General features: G+C 42.4%; 1 protein-coding gene across 4 annotated transcripts in view; it reads right to left on the reverse strand.

Annotated features, from left to right (window-relative positions):
• The window catches only part of rfc4 (replication factor C (activator 1) 4), a 21,328-nt gene extending 8,720 nt beyond the window's left edge, over positions 1-12,608 (reverse strand). For all 4 annotated transcript variants that reach the window (XM_055645646.1, XM_055645644.1, XM_055645645.1 and 1 more), the window contains exons 1-5: positions 12,455-12,608; positions 11,958-12,083; positions 8,034-8,112; positions 6,357-6,436; positions 26-145 (exon numbers count right to left, since the gene is read on the reverse strand). In XM_055645646.1, the coding sequence (XP_055501621.1) occupies positions 26-145; positions 6,357-6,436; positions 8,034-8,112; positions 11,958-12,076 (398 nt within the window). In that variant the 5' untranslated portion in view covers positions 12,077-12,083; positions 12,455-12,608. The remainder of the gene's footprint in view (positions 1-25; positions 146-6,356; positions 6,437-8,033; positions 8,113-11,957; positions 12,084-12,454) is intronic.
• Between the last annotated feature and the right edge of the window lie 5,029 nt (positions 12,609-17,637).

A 17,637-nucleotide genomic window follows, 5' to 3' on the forward strand; every position in this document is an offset into this window, starting at 1 on the left:
TCCTTACTGAAAACTTGGTACTTACTCTAAACGAGATCCTGCTACTGCCAACTTTGCAAAGGTTTTCACCTTTTCCCGCACAACTTGAATACCACGTTCATCAGAAGCATTAAGCTCGAGAACTCTCTTGCGGTACAGCTCAGGTCTGCAAACGGGATGTGATCAGAATTAACATCTCAACAGTATAACCAATCTCCAATGCAAACATTCTTTGTTCTATACATTTTTAAATATCAAACAGCTTAAATATACAATTCAAAATCAGGAAATAAATTTGGAGAAACATCACGAAGATCTGTGATCATTTGATAATTTCTTCTGTACATTGTGATTGCAGATTATTTTCTTATACTAGAAAAAAGATTAGCGCGAATGTCATATTTTAAGAAAATTTCTTTAAACGTATAACAAAGAACACGGTCAAATATATCAAGGTCAAATATCCATTCTGATCCAACTTCCCCGATAAGAACAATTTAATCCTATATTTATACAAACACCTTCAAAAAAGAATAATTAGCTATTAATTTAAAAATCTTACTTTTATTATATTGCTGGTGAACATGTGATCTTGTTGTAACATTATTGCAGTTAGTTTAGAAACAAAGAAAATAGGTGCAGTAGGCCTTTCGGCCTTTCAATATGATAATGTCTGATGATCCAAAATCATTACCCCGTTCCTGCTTTCTCCCCATATCCCTTGATTATGTTAGCCCCAAGAGCTATATCCAACTCTCTTGAAAAGATTCAGTGAATTGATCTCCACTGCCTTCTAGGGCAGAGAATTCCACAGATTTACAACCCTCTGGATGAAAATGTTTTTCCTCATCTCAGTCCTAAATGGCCTACCTCTTATTCTTAAACAGTGACACAAAAAGCTGGAGTAACTCAGCGGGACAGGCAGCATCTCTGGAGAGACGGAATGGATGACATTTCGGGTCAAGACCCTTCTTCAGACATGAAACTGTGACCCCTGGTTCAGGACACCCCTAACATCGAGAATATTTTTCCTGCATCTAACCCATCCAATCCCTCAAAGAATTTTATAAGTTTCTGTAAGATCTCCTCATCCATCTCAATTCCAGTGAATATGCCCAGTCGATCCATTCTTTCATCATATGTCAGTTCCGCAATCCCGGGAATTAACCTGGTGAACCTACGCTGCACTCGCTCAATAGCAAGAATGTTCTTCCTCAAATTAGGAGACCAAAACTGCACACAATACTCCATGTGCGGTCTCAATGGCCCAGTACAACTGCAGTAGGACCTCCTTACTCCTATACTCAAATCTTCTCGCTGTGACTGGCAACATGCCATTTGCTTTCTTCATTGCCTGCTGTACATGCATGTTTACTTTCAGTGGCTGATGTACAATGACACCCAGGTCTCGTTGCACCACCCCTTTTCCTAATCTGACACCATTCAGGTAATAATCTGCCTTCTTGTTCTTGCCACCAAAGTGGATAACCTCACATTTATCCACATTATACTGCATCTGCCATACATCTGCCCACTCACCCAACCTATCCAAGTCATTCTGCAGCTTCATTGCATCCGCCTCGCAGCTCACACAGCTACCCAGCTTTGTGACATCCACAAACTTGGAGATGTTACATTTAATTCCTTTGTCTAAATCGTTAATATATATTGTAAATAACTGGGGTCCTAGCATCGAGCCTTACGGCACTAGTCACTGCCTGCCATTCTGAAAAGGCCCCGTTGATTCCTACTCTTTGCTTCCTGTCTGCCAACCAGTTTTCTATCCATGTTAATACCCTACCCCCAATAGCATGCGCTCAAATTCTGCACGTTAATCTCTTGTGGGACCCTGTCAAACACTTTTTGAAAGTCCAGATACACCACATCCACTGGCTCTCCCTTATCAATTCTACTTATTACATTTTCAAAAAATTCCAGAAGATTAGTCACGCATGATCATAAATCCATGCTGACTTTGACTGATCCTGTCACAGCTTTCCAAATTTAGTTTTTAGTTTAGTGATACAGCACGGAAACAGGCCCTTCGGCCCACCGAGTCCGCGCCAACCAGAGATCCCAGCACATTAACACTATCTTACACACACTAGGGACAATTTACACATACACCATGAGGGGTTTGTTTTTCACACAAAGGGTGGTAGGTGTATGGAACAAGCTGCCAGAGGAGGTAGTTGAGGCGGGGACTATCGCAACATTTAAGAAACAGTTAGACAGGTACAGTGGCTCGCAAAAGTTTTCATACCCCTTGAACTTTTCCACATTTTGTCACATTACAACCACAAATGTAAATGTATTTTATTGGGATTTTATGTGATAGACCAACACAAAGTGGTGCATAATTGTGAAGTGGAAGGAAAATGATACATGGTTTTCAAATTTTTTTACAAATAAAAAACTGAAATGTGTGGCGTGCAAAAGTATTCAGCCCCCCTGAGTCAATACTTTGTAGAACCACCTTTCGCTGCAATTACAGCTGCAAGTCTTTTGGGGTATGTCTCTACCAGCTTTGCACATCTAGAGACTGAAATTTTTGCCCATTCTTCTTTGCAAAATAGCTCAAGCTCAGTCAGATTGGATGGAGAGCGTCTGTGAACAGCAATTTTCAAGTTGCCAGAGATTCTCAATTGGATTCAGGTCTGGACTTTGACTGGGCCATTCTAGCACATGAATATGCTTTGATCTAAACCATTCCATTGTAGCTCTGGCTGTATGTTTAGGGTCGTTGTCCTGCTGGAAGGTGAACCTCCGCCCCAGTCTCAAGTCTTTTGCAGACTCTAACAGGTTTTCTTCCAAGATTGCCCTGTATTTGGCTCCATCCATCTTCCCATCAACTCTGATCAGCTTCCCTGTCCCAGCTGAAGAAAAGCATCCCCACAGCATGATGCTGCCACCACCATGTTTCACAGTGGGGATGGTGTGTTCAGGGTGATGTGCAGTGTTAGTTTTCCGCCACACATAGCGTTTTGCATTTAGGCCAAAAATTTCAATTTTGGTCTCATCTGACCAGAGCACCTTCCTCCACATGTTTGCTGTGTCCCCCACATGGCTTGTGGCAAACTGCAAACGGGACTTCTTATGGCTTTTTTTCAACAATGGCTTTCTTCTTGCCACTCTTCCATAAAGGCCCGATTTGTGGAGTGCACGACTAATAGTTGTCCTGTGGACAGATTCTCCCACCTGAGCTGTGGATCTCTGCAGCTCCTCCAGAGTTACCATGGGCCTCTTGGCTGCTTCTCTGATCAATGCTCTCCTTGCCCGACCTGTCAGTTTAGGTGGGCGGCCATGTCTTGGTAGGTTTACAGTTGTGCCATACTCTTTCCATTTTCGGATGATGGATTGAACAGTGCTCCATGAGATGTTCAAAGCTTGGGAGATTTTTTTAAAACTTAACCCTGCTTTAAACTTCTCCACAACTTTATCCCTGACCTGTCCGGTGTGTGCCTTGGGCTTCATGATGCTGTTTGTTCACTAATGTTCTCTAACAAACCTCTGAGGCCTTCACAGAACAGCTGTATTTATACTGAGATTAGATTACACACAAGTGGACTCTATTTACTAATTAGGTGACTTCTGAAGGCAATTGGTTGCACTGGATTTTATTTAGGGGTATCAGAGTAAAGGGGGCTGAATACTTTTGCACGCCACACTTTTCAGTTTTTTATTTGTAAAAAAATTTGAAAACCATGTATCATTTTCCTTCCACTTCACAATTATGCGCCACTTTGTGTTGGTCTATCACATAAAATCCCAATAAAATACATTTACGTTTGTGGTTGTAACGTGACAAAATGTGGAAAAGTTCAAGGGGTATGAAAACTTTTGCAAGCCACTGTATATGGATAGGACAGGTTCGGAGGGATATGGATCAAACGTGGGCAGGTGGGACTAGTGCAGATGGGACATGCAGGGTCGAAGGGCCTGTTTCCACACTGTATCACTCTATGGCTCTATCTATTTTTCCCTCTCAAACACATTCTCCTGCCTTCTCCCCATTAACTCTGACACCCGTATCAATCAAGAATCTATCAATCACCTCCTGAAAAATGTCCATTGACTTGACCTCCACAGCTGTCTGTGGCAATGAATTCCACAGTTCACCACCCTCTGACAAGAAATTCCTGCTCATCTCCTTCCTAAATTATTTTAATTCAGAGGCTGTGGCCACTGGTCCTAGACTCTCCCACTAGTGGAAACATCCTCTCCACATCCACTCCATCCAGGTTTTTACCAGGCTAGGACAGACGGCAACAGCTTCACACCGTGTCCCAAAGCTTGTGTCCTGTCCTGCATCACCTAAGGCGGCAGAGACATTATAGGAGAGGGCAAGCACCGTAACAAAGTAGCTCACGATGGTTTGGGTAACATTCAGAAATGTCTATGCATGTCACATCATGAATATTACTGAAGAACGGTCTTGACCCGAAATATAATTTCCAGAGATGCTGCCTGACTCACTGAGTTACTCCAGCATTCTGTGACATGTCATCTATCCATGTTCTCCAGAGATGCTGTCTGACCCACTGAGTTACTCCAGCACTCTGTGAAATGTCGCCTATTCATATTCTCCGCAGATGCTGCCTGACCCACTTAGTTACTCCAGCACTGTGTCTATTTTCCCTTCACCCATCTGCCCAAGCCCACTCTCCCCCCTCCTTTCCTATGTTCCTTTCCACCCATAAACCTCTCTCTGCCTTTACATTTCACTCCTCTTTCAAATCTGCTCTACTTATCTACATTCATTTTTCTTCTTAACTTTTTTGTCATAGAATGATGCAGTGTGGAAACAGGCCCTTCAGCCCAACTTGCCCACACCAACCAACATGTCCCATGTAAACTAGTCCCACTTACACGTGTTGGCCCATATCCATCTAAATCTGTCCTATCCATGTACGTGTCCAAATGTCTCTTAAGCATTAGGATAATCCCAGCCTTACCTACCTCCTTTGGCAGCTCGTTCCATACACCCAGCACCCATTGTGTGAAAAAGCTACCTCTCAGATTGCTGTTAATTTCTGAAATATTGGTCATAAAATTTGGTGCAAAAAAGCTCCAAAATAAGGCTCAGAATGCATTAGAGAGCATCTAAAACCTTAAGCGGGCCCTGGACCCTGGCATCGAGGGACTTCATGCTTCGCGCTCATGTTGTGCTCAACGCACACGCTATTTCACATTACATTTTTTGTAATCCTGTCATGCCACCCCTCTTTTTGGAAAGCTTCGCCCGGGCTTGAATGGAATAATGTTTAGTGCAAGATAAATTCCAGTAAAGATCAGTGTGTCTCCAATGAGGTAGATAGTAGTTCAAGACTCTCGGTAGTTGTTGAAAGGATGGTTGTAAATCTAAAATGCATGTTATTCATGGTATAAAGTATGCTATATGTGGGGATTGCATTAAACTAGATAGAATCCAAAGTGAATCTGTAGAGAGAAACAAATTGTTTCATGTTCATGTCATTTCATCAAAACTGGGAAAGGTCAGAGATAAAACATGTTTTAAGATGCAAAACGAGGCAGAGCTGCTTCAATTTTTTGCTCTGTAATTTCATGTACTCCCGCAAATCACCCGTTCACAATTCCTCAGAACAAATCTGTCATCTTTATCATCCTATTTCACTTAGCATTTTCATCCTTTTGTATCATTTAATCACACTTGCCTACACAAAGCTCTTGGTCTCCTCTCCTCCCTGTCGCTGAATCTCAAAACTTGTTCTATCTCTAACTTTTTCCAGTTATAATGAAATATCCGCAACTCAATATATTAATTGCGTGTCGCTGCCTGGCCGTTGATTTTTTTAGTCTTTGTAATACAGCGTGGAAACCGGTCCTTCGGTGCACTAGTTCCATGTTATCCCACTTTTGCATCCTATACACGAGGGCCAATTTGCAGAAGCATGTCGTTGGAATGTGTAAGGAAACCAGAGCACCCGGAGAAAACCCAGTCACAGGGAGAACATACAAGCTCCTCAGAGACAGCACCCATAGTCAGGATCAAACACTGATTCTGCTGCTGCGCCACTGCCCTGCTGAGTATTTCCAGCATTTTACGTTTTGATCTCAACAATGCACAGAAGGTACAGAATGTACAGAAGGTTGAGAGTGCACACCACCAGACTCATGGAAACCTGAAGCTGTTCTAAGGCTAGGGTATTGTCTTATTTACATGTCTTCCATTGGACTTTGTCTGATGTGCTACAATGTTGAGAACTATATTCTACGCTCCGTATCATCCCCTTTGCTCTATCTATAGTATTCAAGTTTGAGTTTTTTGTATGGTATAACTGACCTGTCTGGATGGAATGCAAACAAAGCATTTCACTGTACCTTGGTATACGTGACAATAATAAACCTAAACTTACCCAAAGAGTTCTCTTGCTGCAGCCAATATTGTAGAGGTTTTCCCTGTCCCAGGGGGTCCGTAAAAAAGCAGGTTGGGAAGCTGCAAAATAATTTTCAATTAATTTTTTTTTGTGACTAGCCACCATTGCGTTAGATTGGCCTTTTACATAGATAAATATCTGTATTCAGTCCAGGCCTGTGCCACATATGATGCCAAGTTGAATTAACGTCCTCTGCCTGCATGTGATCCATATCCTACCCCTGTATATACACGTGTTTATCTAAAAAAAGTCTTAAGCATCACTATTGTATTTGCTTGCATCATCACCTCCGGCAGCCACCGATCTCTGCGTAAAAAGCATGCCCTGCACATCTCCTTCAGATCACTGCAATTTTTGACTTAATTTACTTAAAGGTATTTAAGTACTGAATTTTGTTTCTTTTAAATGTTCTTGGTTCTTGGTTTCTTGGTCCTCCAAAATATTCCAAATGGAATTTAAACTGGAGGTGGTGGAGGGAGGAGTGGAGGGAGAAGCCAGAAAGGGTTATTGGGAAGAAAGAGCTACTTTAAATTTAGTTGCATCTGGTTGGGTAACTATAGTAGGGTGGAGATTATTCCATGCTTTAATTGTGCGGGGGAAGAACAAATTGCTGTACACATCTGTCTTTGTAGCTGGGATCACAAATTGGATCGAATGCCCTCGTCTGCTCCTAATTGGTTTGGGTTTGGTGTAGGTCTTGTAATCTATGTCAAGCTGACCATTTAACATTTTGTAAAAACAGGTCAAACGGTGAAACGTCTGTCTTGGAGAGGGTTCCACCCCAGAGAATTGAGAAGTTTGGTGACACTCGCTTCTCTCATAGGTGTTAGTAACAAATCGAGCTGCCTGTCTTTGGACACGTTCGATGGAAGAAATGTTTTTATTTGTGTATGGGTCCCATGCTGCAACTGCGTAGTCCAAATGAGGTCTAACGAGGGTGAAGTATAGCTTCTCCTTGACAGAAGTTGAACAATGATGAAAGTTGCGCCTCAGAAAGTTTAGGACACCTGTTGCTTTCACCGTTGCATGATGAGTCTGACCATTCCAACGCAGATCATTCTGCAATTTGTTGCCAAGATACTTGGTTTGTTTGGATTCTTCAAGGGTGGCACCAAGTATATTGTAAGATGTTTCACGTGGATTCCTCTTTTTGGTGACACGCATGGTTTCACATTTGGAAGGGTTGAACTGCATGCCCCATTGTTGTGACCACTCAACCATAGTATCGAGATCCTTTTGGAGAGTTGATGGATTTGACTATATGTTTAAATATTCAATATTTTATTTAGCCCCCTCACAACATTCAAACTGTTTGATAGTTTAGATAGCGGGTAGGGGGTCCATCCTTGGCAGTCGGAGGATTTTCAATGGAAAGACTTGCTCAAATCCTGTCACATAATGCTAATTATGACTCAAACCCCCTGGAACCCCCAATGACCAACCCAATGCAAGCTAAAGATCAACATAGGGCAAATGCAGATCCAGTGCTTTGCAAAAAAACAAAAGGCCATTTTTAGCATTCTATCTTGAAACGTTCATAAATTTGAGGAGATAACACACGAGTGATACTGGCATATCACTTGATATTCCTATCTGCCAACTGGAAGATGCTGAAATACAAATGAATAGTACTCGGTAGCTTTAACCGTCACTTACGTCAGCTCCTTCAATGGTCTTCTTTAGTACAGCCACAACTTCTTCCTGAAACGCAATTTCAGCCACACACTTTGGTCGACTGTATGCCAAAGATAAGACTTACTTTAGTGAGAGATTGTAGTCTGAACACATATACATTGCAACCCACCCTCCACCCCACCTGACAAAAAACATGTGGATGCTGAAAATCCAAAACAAAAACAAAATGCTACAAACACTTGTGTCAGAAGGAACTGCAGATGCTTGTTTACACCGTAGATAGGCACAAAATGCTGGAGTAACTCAGCAGGACAGGCAGCATCTCTGGAGGGAAGAAATGGGTGACATTTCGGGACGAGACCCTTCTTCAGACTGGTATTATCTTTGCTGGAAACACTTAGCAAATCAGATGCCTTGTCCTATTGCCTCTTCCCTCAATCATCCAGGGACCCAAACATTCTTTCACTTTGAATTTTTCCCCCAATCTAGTGACTGGATTGTGTGTTCACCTCTGAATCAGATAAATCAGACACAGGTAGGGTGATGGCTTTGTGCAACACCTTCATTCAGTCAATGAGTGATCCCGAGCTTCCTGCAGCCTGTCATTTTAACCATCTACCCCACTCCCACTCTGACCAGTCCAGGACTTCCTGCACTGTTGCTACACAAGCTTGTGGAGCAACACCTCATCTAACGTCTTTGCAACCTTACAAGCTCAATCTTGACTTCCACAACTACAGGCAGCTCCTTTCTTTGTCAGTAACAGAACTGGGAGAGTTTCAGAATAAAAGGACATTCTAAAGGTATGTCCTTTCCAAAGGAGGCGAGGAGGAATTTCTTTAGTCAGAGGGTGGTGAATCTGGAATTCATTGCCACAGAAGGCTGTGGAGGCCAAGCCAATGGATATATTTAGGTGGAGATTGACAGATTCTTAATTAGAAAGGGTGTCAGTGGTTATTGGAAGAACGCAGGAGAAAGGGAAAGATAGATCAGCAATGATTGAATGGCAGAGAAGACTTGATGAGCCGAATGGCCTCATTTTGCTCCTTGAACTTGTGAAATGGCCACCCGCTTCATTCATTCAACTGGTGTCTCCAGACTTGTTTAATTCTAAAACATCCTATCCTCTTTCCCATCTCTGAGATTTTAACTGATTCTCTTTCCACAAAGCCTGTTCAACTGCCAAGCTGATCCTGTATGCTCTGTTTTGTTTAATCTATAAACTGTAGCTGTCTTGACACAATGAAAATTAAATCAGTAGGCCAGCAGTCAGGAATTTGCAAATATCAAAAGGCTGTTGTGTGCCCAGCCTTTATTTCATACTCGTTAAGTCTGTAGAGGCTTTCTTGTTGCACGTTATTGAGTTTTGTAATGCTGCCTGCAGAAATTAGCAACATTTAAATCCCTTACATGGAAGGGTAGGAGTGGGTACAGAAAGAAAGAAGTTTTGGAGTTATTGTGGGGAGTTAATAATTGGAAAGCCAACATTTATTTTTAAAGTGTCGCAATTCCTTATTTGTTTTTCCAGTCACTGGCTTCAGATAAGATTTCAATATTATGATTTTCAGAATATATCATTTTGACGTGGATTAGCCCTCAAGGAATTTTCCTCATACAGCGTGACAACACTCCTATTTACACAGCTATAAACATTTTTACTGTAAATCAATGGTAAATATTACAAAACAATACCTATATTCCTGGTCTTCCACAAAGCAAGTTCTTAGCAAGCCCTTCAGCCCATCAAGTCCACACTGACCATCAATCACCCATTAACACTAGTCCTATGTTATCCCACTTTCTCATCTATTCCCTACTCATTAGGAGCATCTCTTATTTCGCTTGGGCAACTTACTACCCAGCGGTATGAGTATTGATTTCCCTCATTTCAAGTAAACCTTCCATTCCCTCTTTCTCTCTCCATGCCTAATGTAGAATGTAGAAAACTAGAAATTCATTAAGAATTCTGCCTGGAAAGCTTCCACAACTTGTTGAATGTTGTCGCTAACTTTCCCTCCAGACAATGAAAAGTTAGCATTAGACACTCATCACCCTTGTGCTTGACCTACAGTGGCTACCAATCGATTAATGATACAACTTTATAATTTGCACCTTACTTTCAAATCACATCACAATGTATTTAAGAGAGAGTTAGATATAGATCTTAGGGCTAACAGAATCAAGGGACATGGGGAGAAAGCAGGAATGGGGTACTGATTTTGGTTGATCACCCATGATCATAGTGAATAGCAGTGCTGGCTCGAATGACCCAAAGGCCTACTCCTGCACATATTTTCTATGTTTTCTTACCCCTCGCAGAGTCACAAAGCAGAAACAGGACTTTGGTTCACCATGTCCATGTCAACAATTGTACTGATTACTACTAAAACCTATTTACCTGTGTCTGTCCATAGCCACCTATGCCGTGGCGATTCAGTGCTCATCCAAGAGAATATCAAGAGAACTGGCACCCGCTACCTCCTTGCGCATTCTTTCTGTAATTTTCTCTATCTCTAGGATGTCTGTGGTGCTTAATTCCAACCTCTTCCTCATCTCCTGTCTCGACTACTCCAACTCTAGAAATCAAACAACCCACTCCACCCACCAAACCTACAACTTTGACCATCCTTTTAATCATCAGTGCTAATATTTCACTCATAGCACTCCGATGAAACACATTGGGATGTTCCTGCTACATATCATACACCGTGGAATCAACATCAAGGGCTCGCAGTCTCGGGAGAGGCTCGTCGGGAGCTCCAACGTCACGGAGGGTTCAACCAGCCCCGACACGAGGTTTGATCGCCTGGCGGAGCTGATATCCCCCCCCCAATGCAGGAGCTTGATCGCCTCGACATGGAGGGCCAGAACGCCGCCGGCTACGGGAGTCAAGATAGTCCAAGGAATAACTAAGGGAGGACTTGAACTTTATTTTGCCTTCCATCACAGTGAGGAATGTGTTGGAGTCACTGTGGTGGATGTTCATGTTAAAATGTGTTTTTGAAGCGATCTGTTACTTTTAATTATATGACTGACCTGGCCAATGAAATTCCTCGTATGTTGCAAAACATACTTGGCGAATAAAGTGTGATTCTGATAAAGTCTGACGATAGATACAAAATGGTTGAGTAACTCAGCGGGTCATGCAATATCTCTAGAGAAAAGGAATAGGCGTCGTTTTGGGTTGAAACATAGAAAATAGGTGCAGGGGTAGGCCATTCGGCCTTTCGAGCCTGCACCCATTCAATATGATCAAACCCTTCGTCAGACCCCTCAAACCATAAAGTCAGAAGTAAGCTCCTGACCCAAAACACCTGCCTTAGTTTAGTTGAGAAATACATCATGGACACGGGCCCTTTGGCCCAGGCCGACAATCGATCACCTGTTAACTGTTCAACCTGAAACGTCACCCATTCCTGATCTCCAGAGATGCTGCCTGTCCAGCTGAGTTACTCCAGCTATTTGTGCTTATCTTCGGTTTAAACCAGCATCTGCAGTTCCTTCTTACACACTAGTTCTATTATCCCATTTCTGCATCCACTCCTTACACACTAGGGGTAACTTCCAGCGACCAATTAAACTACAAATCCTCACATCTCTGGGATGTGTGAGGAAACCAGAGCACCTGGAGGAAACTCACGAGGTCAAAGAGAGAACGCACAAACTCCACACAGACAGCACTCAAGGACAGGATCAATCTGGGGTCTCTGCTGTAAGGCAGCAGCTGCGCCACTATGCTGCCTATCAGTGTCCTCCAGAGATGCTGCCTGACCCACTGACTTATTCCAGAAATGTATGTTCTAAGCCAGATTTCAGCATTTGCAGTTCCTTGTGTCTGGGTCATCATAAAGTCTTTACTTTTATTATGATGTACAATTGTGAGGGAAGGAACACTCATTGCTACGTGCAGACTACTTAAAACAGCATCTGGAATCAGTTTCTTACTATTTTTCCACCCAGGGAATAGGTTTTTGCTTCTTGTTCTCGCCACTAGTTCCTGGTGCGGTTTTTTCTCTTGTTGCTTTCGTGCCGATAGCACCAGCTCCTTTTAGAAAGGCTTGCATCTTTCACCTTGAAACAAAGAGAATTAAATGTCTTTCTTTTTTAGAGTAATTCAAAGACATAAAAGCAACTACACCGAAAATGACGGCTGCCAAATCCATACACGAAAAAAACTGATCTCAATTGTATTTGCCACATTAAAAATAAGATTTAAATAAAGATTAATGAACCTTCAGCACTCTTCAAACAAAAGCACGGAATTGCAAAAAAACAAACTACTGAATGAATTCAGCGGGTCAGGCAGCGTGTGTGGAGGGGAATCAACATTGTTGTTATTTCCTGACCCCATGAACATCTCAGCTCAGTGCTCCTCCTCTCCCTCCCTCCCCGCATCTGTGGACCCCAGCAACTACACGCGGCGCCTCCCCCAGTAACTTCACCTCTGTCCCTTCCACCAAAGATGCTGCAGCTCGCTCTAGGATCTGTCGCTTCCACCAGCAGCACCTGCTCCCGCCAACAGCCTCAAGCCGCGGCGAGCACTTCCCTTTCCGTGCGGTGTCCCCGGCAGAGGTGTCCGGGCAGATACAGGGTGTCCGGGCAGACATAGTGAGCTGGACGGGGCGACTCCCCTCTCGGTGGTTTTGCCCGCTCTATAATCTCTATAATCATCTGGCCACCTTAAGAAGTCACAATGTGTAAGGAGGAACGGCAGAAGCAAAGATCCTATAGCTATAGGATCTTTGGGCAGAAACTCGTTTACACTGAAGATAGACACCAAATGCTGGAGTAACTCAGCGGGTCAGGCAGCATCTCCGGAGAAAGGGAGAGGTGAGACCCTTCAGACTGAGAGTCTGGGGAGAGGGAAACAATAGATATAGACGGCGCTGTAGAGAGAGAGAGAGAGAACAAATAAATGAAATATATGCAAAGATCGAGTTATAGACGATGAGACCCAACATACGACTTGGGTGGGGTGCACCAGCTGTCAGACACCTCCTCTTACTTATCCTTGGACCATGAGCAGATGAGCACCGTGCCACAATCACACAGACCATTTGTGATTTTATCAATTCCAGCTGTCTGCCCTCCACAGCCTCCAACCTTAACGTCCCCACGCAAGGAGCAAAATTAAGCCTTTTGCCCATTACCAGAATCAAATTTTATTCTTGACAAGAAGTTTGAACTGACAGATTTATGAATCTGACCCACACAAACTGTTGCCCCGCAACATTGATTACAGTGCGAGTCGGGTCGGGTCAGGTAGGCTCAGGTTGCTAAAATGGGCGTGGAAAAATGCCCATGATCCCCTCCATAGCGTACTACACGTCAGTCCATTGCATTTAGCAGGAGTAGCCTATCTTGCTTCGCTATAAGATCTTTGCTTCAGACTGAGTCTGGGGAGAGGGAAACAATAGATATAGACGGCGCTGTAGAGAGAGAGAGAGAGAGAGAGAACAAATGAATGAAATATATGCAAAAAAACTAACGACGATAAAGGAAACGGGCCATTGTTACTTGTGTGTTAGGTGAGATCGAGTTATAGACGATGAGACTCAACATACGACTTGGGTGGGGTGCACCAGCTGTCAGACACCTCCTCTTACTTATCCTTGGACCATGAGCAGATGAGCACCGTGCCACAATCACACAGACCATTTGTGATTTTATCAATTCCAGCTGTCTGCCCTCCACAGCCTCCAACCTTAACGTTGCCCAGCCCCGGACGCACAGTTTTACCTTCTCCCCAAAATCCATGAACACAACTGCTCTGCCAGACCCATTGTTTCTGCCTGCTCCTGTCCCACTAAATTAATTTCCACTTACTCGACTCCATCTTATCACCCTTGGTCTAATCTCTCCCAACCTATATCCAAGATACCGCACACTCCATTGATTCTTTAATGATTTCCACTTTCCAAGCTCCCACTCCCCCATCTTTACTATGCACCTTCAGTCACTACACCTCCATCCCCCACCATAAAGGCCTTAAAGCCCTCCGTTTCTTCCTCAACTGCAGAACCAGCCAATTTTCCTCTACAAACATCCTCCTCCGCTCAGTAGAGCTGGTCTTTACTCTTACCAACTTCTCCCCTGTTCACATCTTCCCAAGTCCACCCCTTTCCGCCTTCCGCAAAGATTGTCCCTCCGCAACTCCCTGGTTAACTCATCCCTTCCCACCCAAACTACACCCTCCCCAGATACTTTCCCCTGCAACCACAGGAGATGCAACACCTGTCGCTATACCTCTACCCTCGACACTGTCTAGTGAACCTGACAATCCATTCAGGTTACGCAGAGGTTCACTTGCACCTCCTCCAACTTTATCTACTGTATCCGTTGTTCAAGCTGTGGACCCTTACACATCGGCGAGACCAAAAGTAGACTGGGCGATCGTTTCGCAGAACACCTTCGCTCAGTTCGCCTGAACCTACCTGATCTCCTGGTTGCCGAACACTTTAATTCCCCTTCCCATTCCCACACTGACTTTTCTGTCCTAGGCCTCCTCCATTGTCGGAGTGAGGCAACATGCAAATTGGAGAATCAGCATCTCATATTTCGCTTGGGTAGCGATCATAGATCATCCCATTCCAACGAGTCTCGATTGCTTGTGCGATACTTCTCCAAAATCTTGTTTTATTGACATATGTTCTAGATAAAACAATGAAATTCTTACTTGCAGCAGCACAACAGAATATGTAAACATAGTACTCTATAAACAATTAAATATATGACAACAAAATTAAATTGTGTATATAAATATACACATTTATTTATATATCTCACTGTACAACCACCATCTGGATGGAAATGTTAAACTTATGGCCTCTAGTTTTAAGATTCCCCTACTCTGGGACTAGAATCTGTTATCATTCACCGTATCTGTGGTCATGATTTCATAAACTTCTGTAAAGTCACCTCTTCGCCTCCTACACTTCAGTTCTCTGTGTAACTCAAGACATCTAGTCGTTTTTTTTTACACAGTTGAGGATTATTTTGGTTTAGAGATACAGCGCGGCAAAAAGGGCCTGCGGCCCACTGAGTCCACACCGACTAGCGATCCCCACACATGAACACTATCCTACACACACTGGGGACAATTTTACATTTATACCTAACCGATTAACGTACACTCTTACACGTCTTTGGAATGTGTCACTGAAGATCACGGTGAAAACCCACACGGGTCTCGGGGAGAATGTACAAACTCTGTACAGACAGCACCCATAGTCAGGATCGAACCCAGGTCTCCAGCGCTGTAAGGCATCAATTCTACTGCTCGGCCACCGTGCCACCCTGGCGTACAAAAATAACTTTTATACACACTTTCTAGCTTAATAACATCCTTCTTATAGCTAGGCGACTAGAACTGCACACAATATTCCAAATGTGTATTGTATCCAAATGTATCCAAATCTCCCCAACTCTTGTAATTTAAGCCCTGGCTGATGAAGACAAAGTGCTAGACACCTTCTTCACCACCCTGCCTACTTGTGTCACCATTATCAGGGAACAAGGCAATTGTATCCCTAGGCCTCCCTGTTCTACAACATTCTCCAGGACACTGCCATTTATTGTGCAAGTTCTTCCCTTGTTTAAATGATCAAAATACAACACTTTGTATTTTATAATACAACTACAATATAGCTACGAAGATAAACACAAAAAGTTGGAGTAACTAAGCTAAACGAGAATGGAAAGAAGAATTAAAGTGATCTCCTGGTTGCCAAACACTTTAATTCTCCATCCCATTCCCACTGACCTCTTTGTCCTAGGTCTCTTCCATTGTCAGAGTGAGGCTAAACGCAAATTGGAGGAACAGCACCTCATATTTCACTCAGGCAGTTTACAGCCCAGTGGTATGAATATTGATTTCTCTAACTTCAAGTTATCCCAGCATTCCCTCTCCATCCCTCCCCCACCCAAGTCGCAGCAGCTTCTCTTTTTCACCCAACAATGGCCTGTTTCCTTTATCGTAACTTTTTTGCATATCTTTCATTCGTTGTTCTATACCTCTCTACATCATTGTCTATATCTCTCATTTCCCTTTCCTGTGACTTTCAGTCTGAAGAAGCGTCTCGATCCGAAACGTCACCCATTCCTTCTCTCCAGAGATGCTGTCTGTCCCGCTGAGCCACACCAGTTTTTGAAGTGAAGCCGTGTCCCAATGTTTGGGACACATGGCTTCACATGCATTTATAATTGCTTAGGTGTGTTTAATCGCCTCCTTAATGCAGGTATAAGAGAGCTCTCTGCACCTAGTCTTTCCTCCACTCTTTCCATCACCTTTGGAAACTTTTTGTGTCTATATTCGGAATCTGCAGTTCCTTCCTATACAATATAGCTACAATTGATGCAGCATTAATTCTTGCTCACACTGAAAATACCTGTTCCACCACTTTGTCAGTTACTTTGAGATTGCTATGCAATGCTACAATGTTTTAAGTAGAAGGAAGAACTGCAGATGGTGCTGAGTTACTCCAATATTTTGTGGCTACAATGTTTTACATGTCCTCTCCGTTATTTAAACACAATCAAAAGCAGAGATGTACAAAAATAATTACAAGTAGCTTGCCAGACATTTACAAATTGTCAAGTTACATTACACATAAATTATCTGAAGCTTTTCAGTATTTAATACTTTTCAAGGTGTAAGGCAGTAGCCACTTTTCCACAGAAATTCAAGAGAATCCAGATTTATATTTGTATTCACAACAGCATAATCACATAACATGAATGAAAATTAAAATTAGTAACCAAATTGGCAGTGTTTCACAATTTATCTCTTCCTCCATCATCAACGTTACATATCAATTCCGCTACACCATTAACATTCCCCTTCAAAAGTGAATAGGATTTCAGAGGGATGCATGTCAAATTACAACCAAGCTCTGTATTGCATGAGGTTTTACATAATACTTCCATGGGTTTGTGAATTAAAGGGAGACTTATTTTTCTCCAAACTGGATAGAAAAAATATTCGCATTTGGGAACAAAAAACTATTCCAGCAGTTTCAATCTAGCAAGTTCAAATCACAACTGTCAGGTTAATCAGCTGCTATCTACAAGATAAAATCCCAGCTGAATTCGGTATAGTACTCAAAAGTGTACTATATTGAAATTGAAATTTTCTGTAATTTTGGCAAGGCCAGATTCTGAACAGAATTTTTTAGCTCAAATAAAATGTTACATTATCAAGGCATATAAACATATTCCAGTCTTCTTTGAAGCTTCCATTTACTATCATGTCAGATTTTGAACCACATTTCAATTCAAGCTGATACTTTCACAAAGAGTTTTAATATATTCAATCCCATTCAGACAAGCACGGTCTGGGCTTAAACTGGCTTAGAATTTTCTAAAAGTACTTTTTTCTAAATTTTCTAAAATTGTTACTCTGAAATTTTTTACTGGAGAACAAAAACAACTCGTTGAATGTTTTGATGAACTGTTATCCCTTCCCATTTAATAGGACCAGTTCCATGATGATTTTCTACTTGAATTTAATTTAATTGAATAAATTTTATTAGCCAAGTATGTATACATACAAGGAATTTGCCTTGGTGCTTTGCTCGCAAGTAACAACATGATATACAGTAAACAATTAAGAATAAAACATTTATAA

The sequence above is a fragment of the Leucoraja erinacea genome, chromosome 14, assembly GCF_028641065.1.
Source record: "Leucoraja erinacea ecotype New England chromosome 14, Leri_hhj_1, whole genome shotgun sequence".
NCBI lineage: Eukaryota > Metazoa > Chordata > Chondrichthyes > Rajiformes > Rajidae > Leucoraja > Leucoraja erinaceus.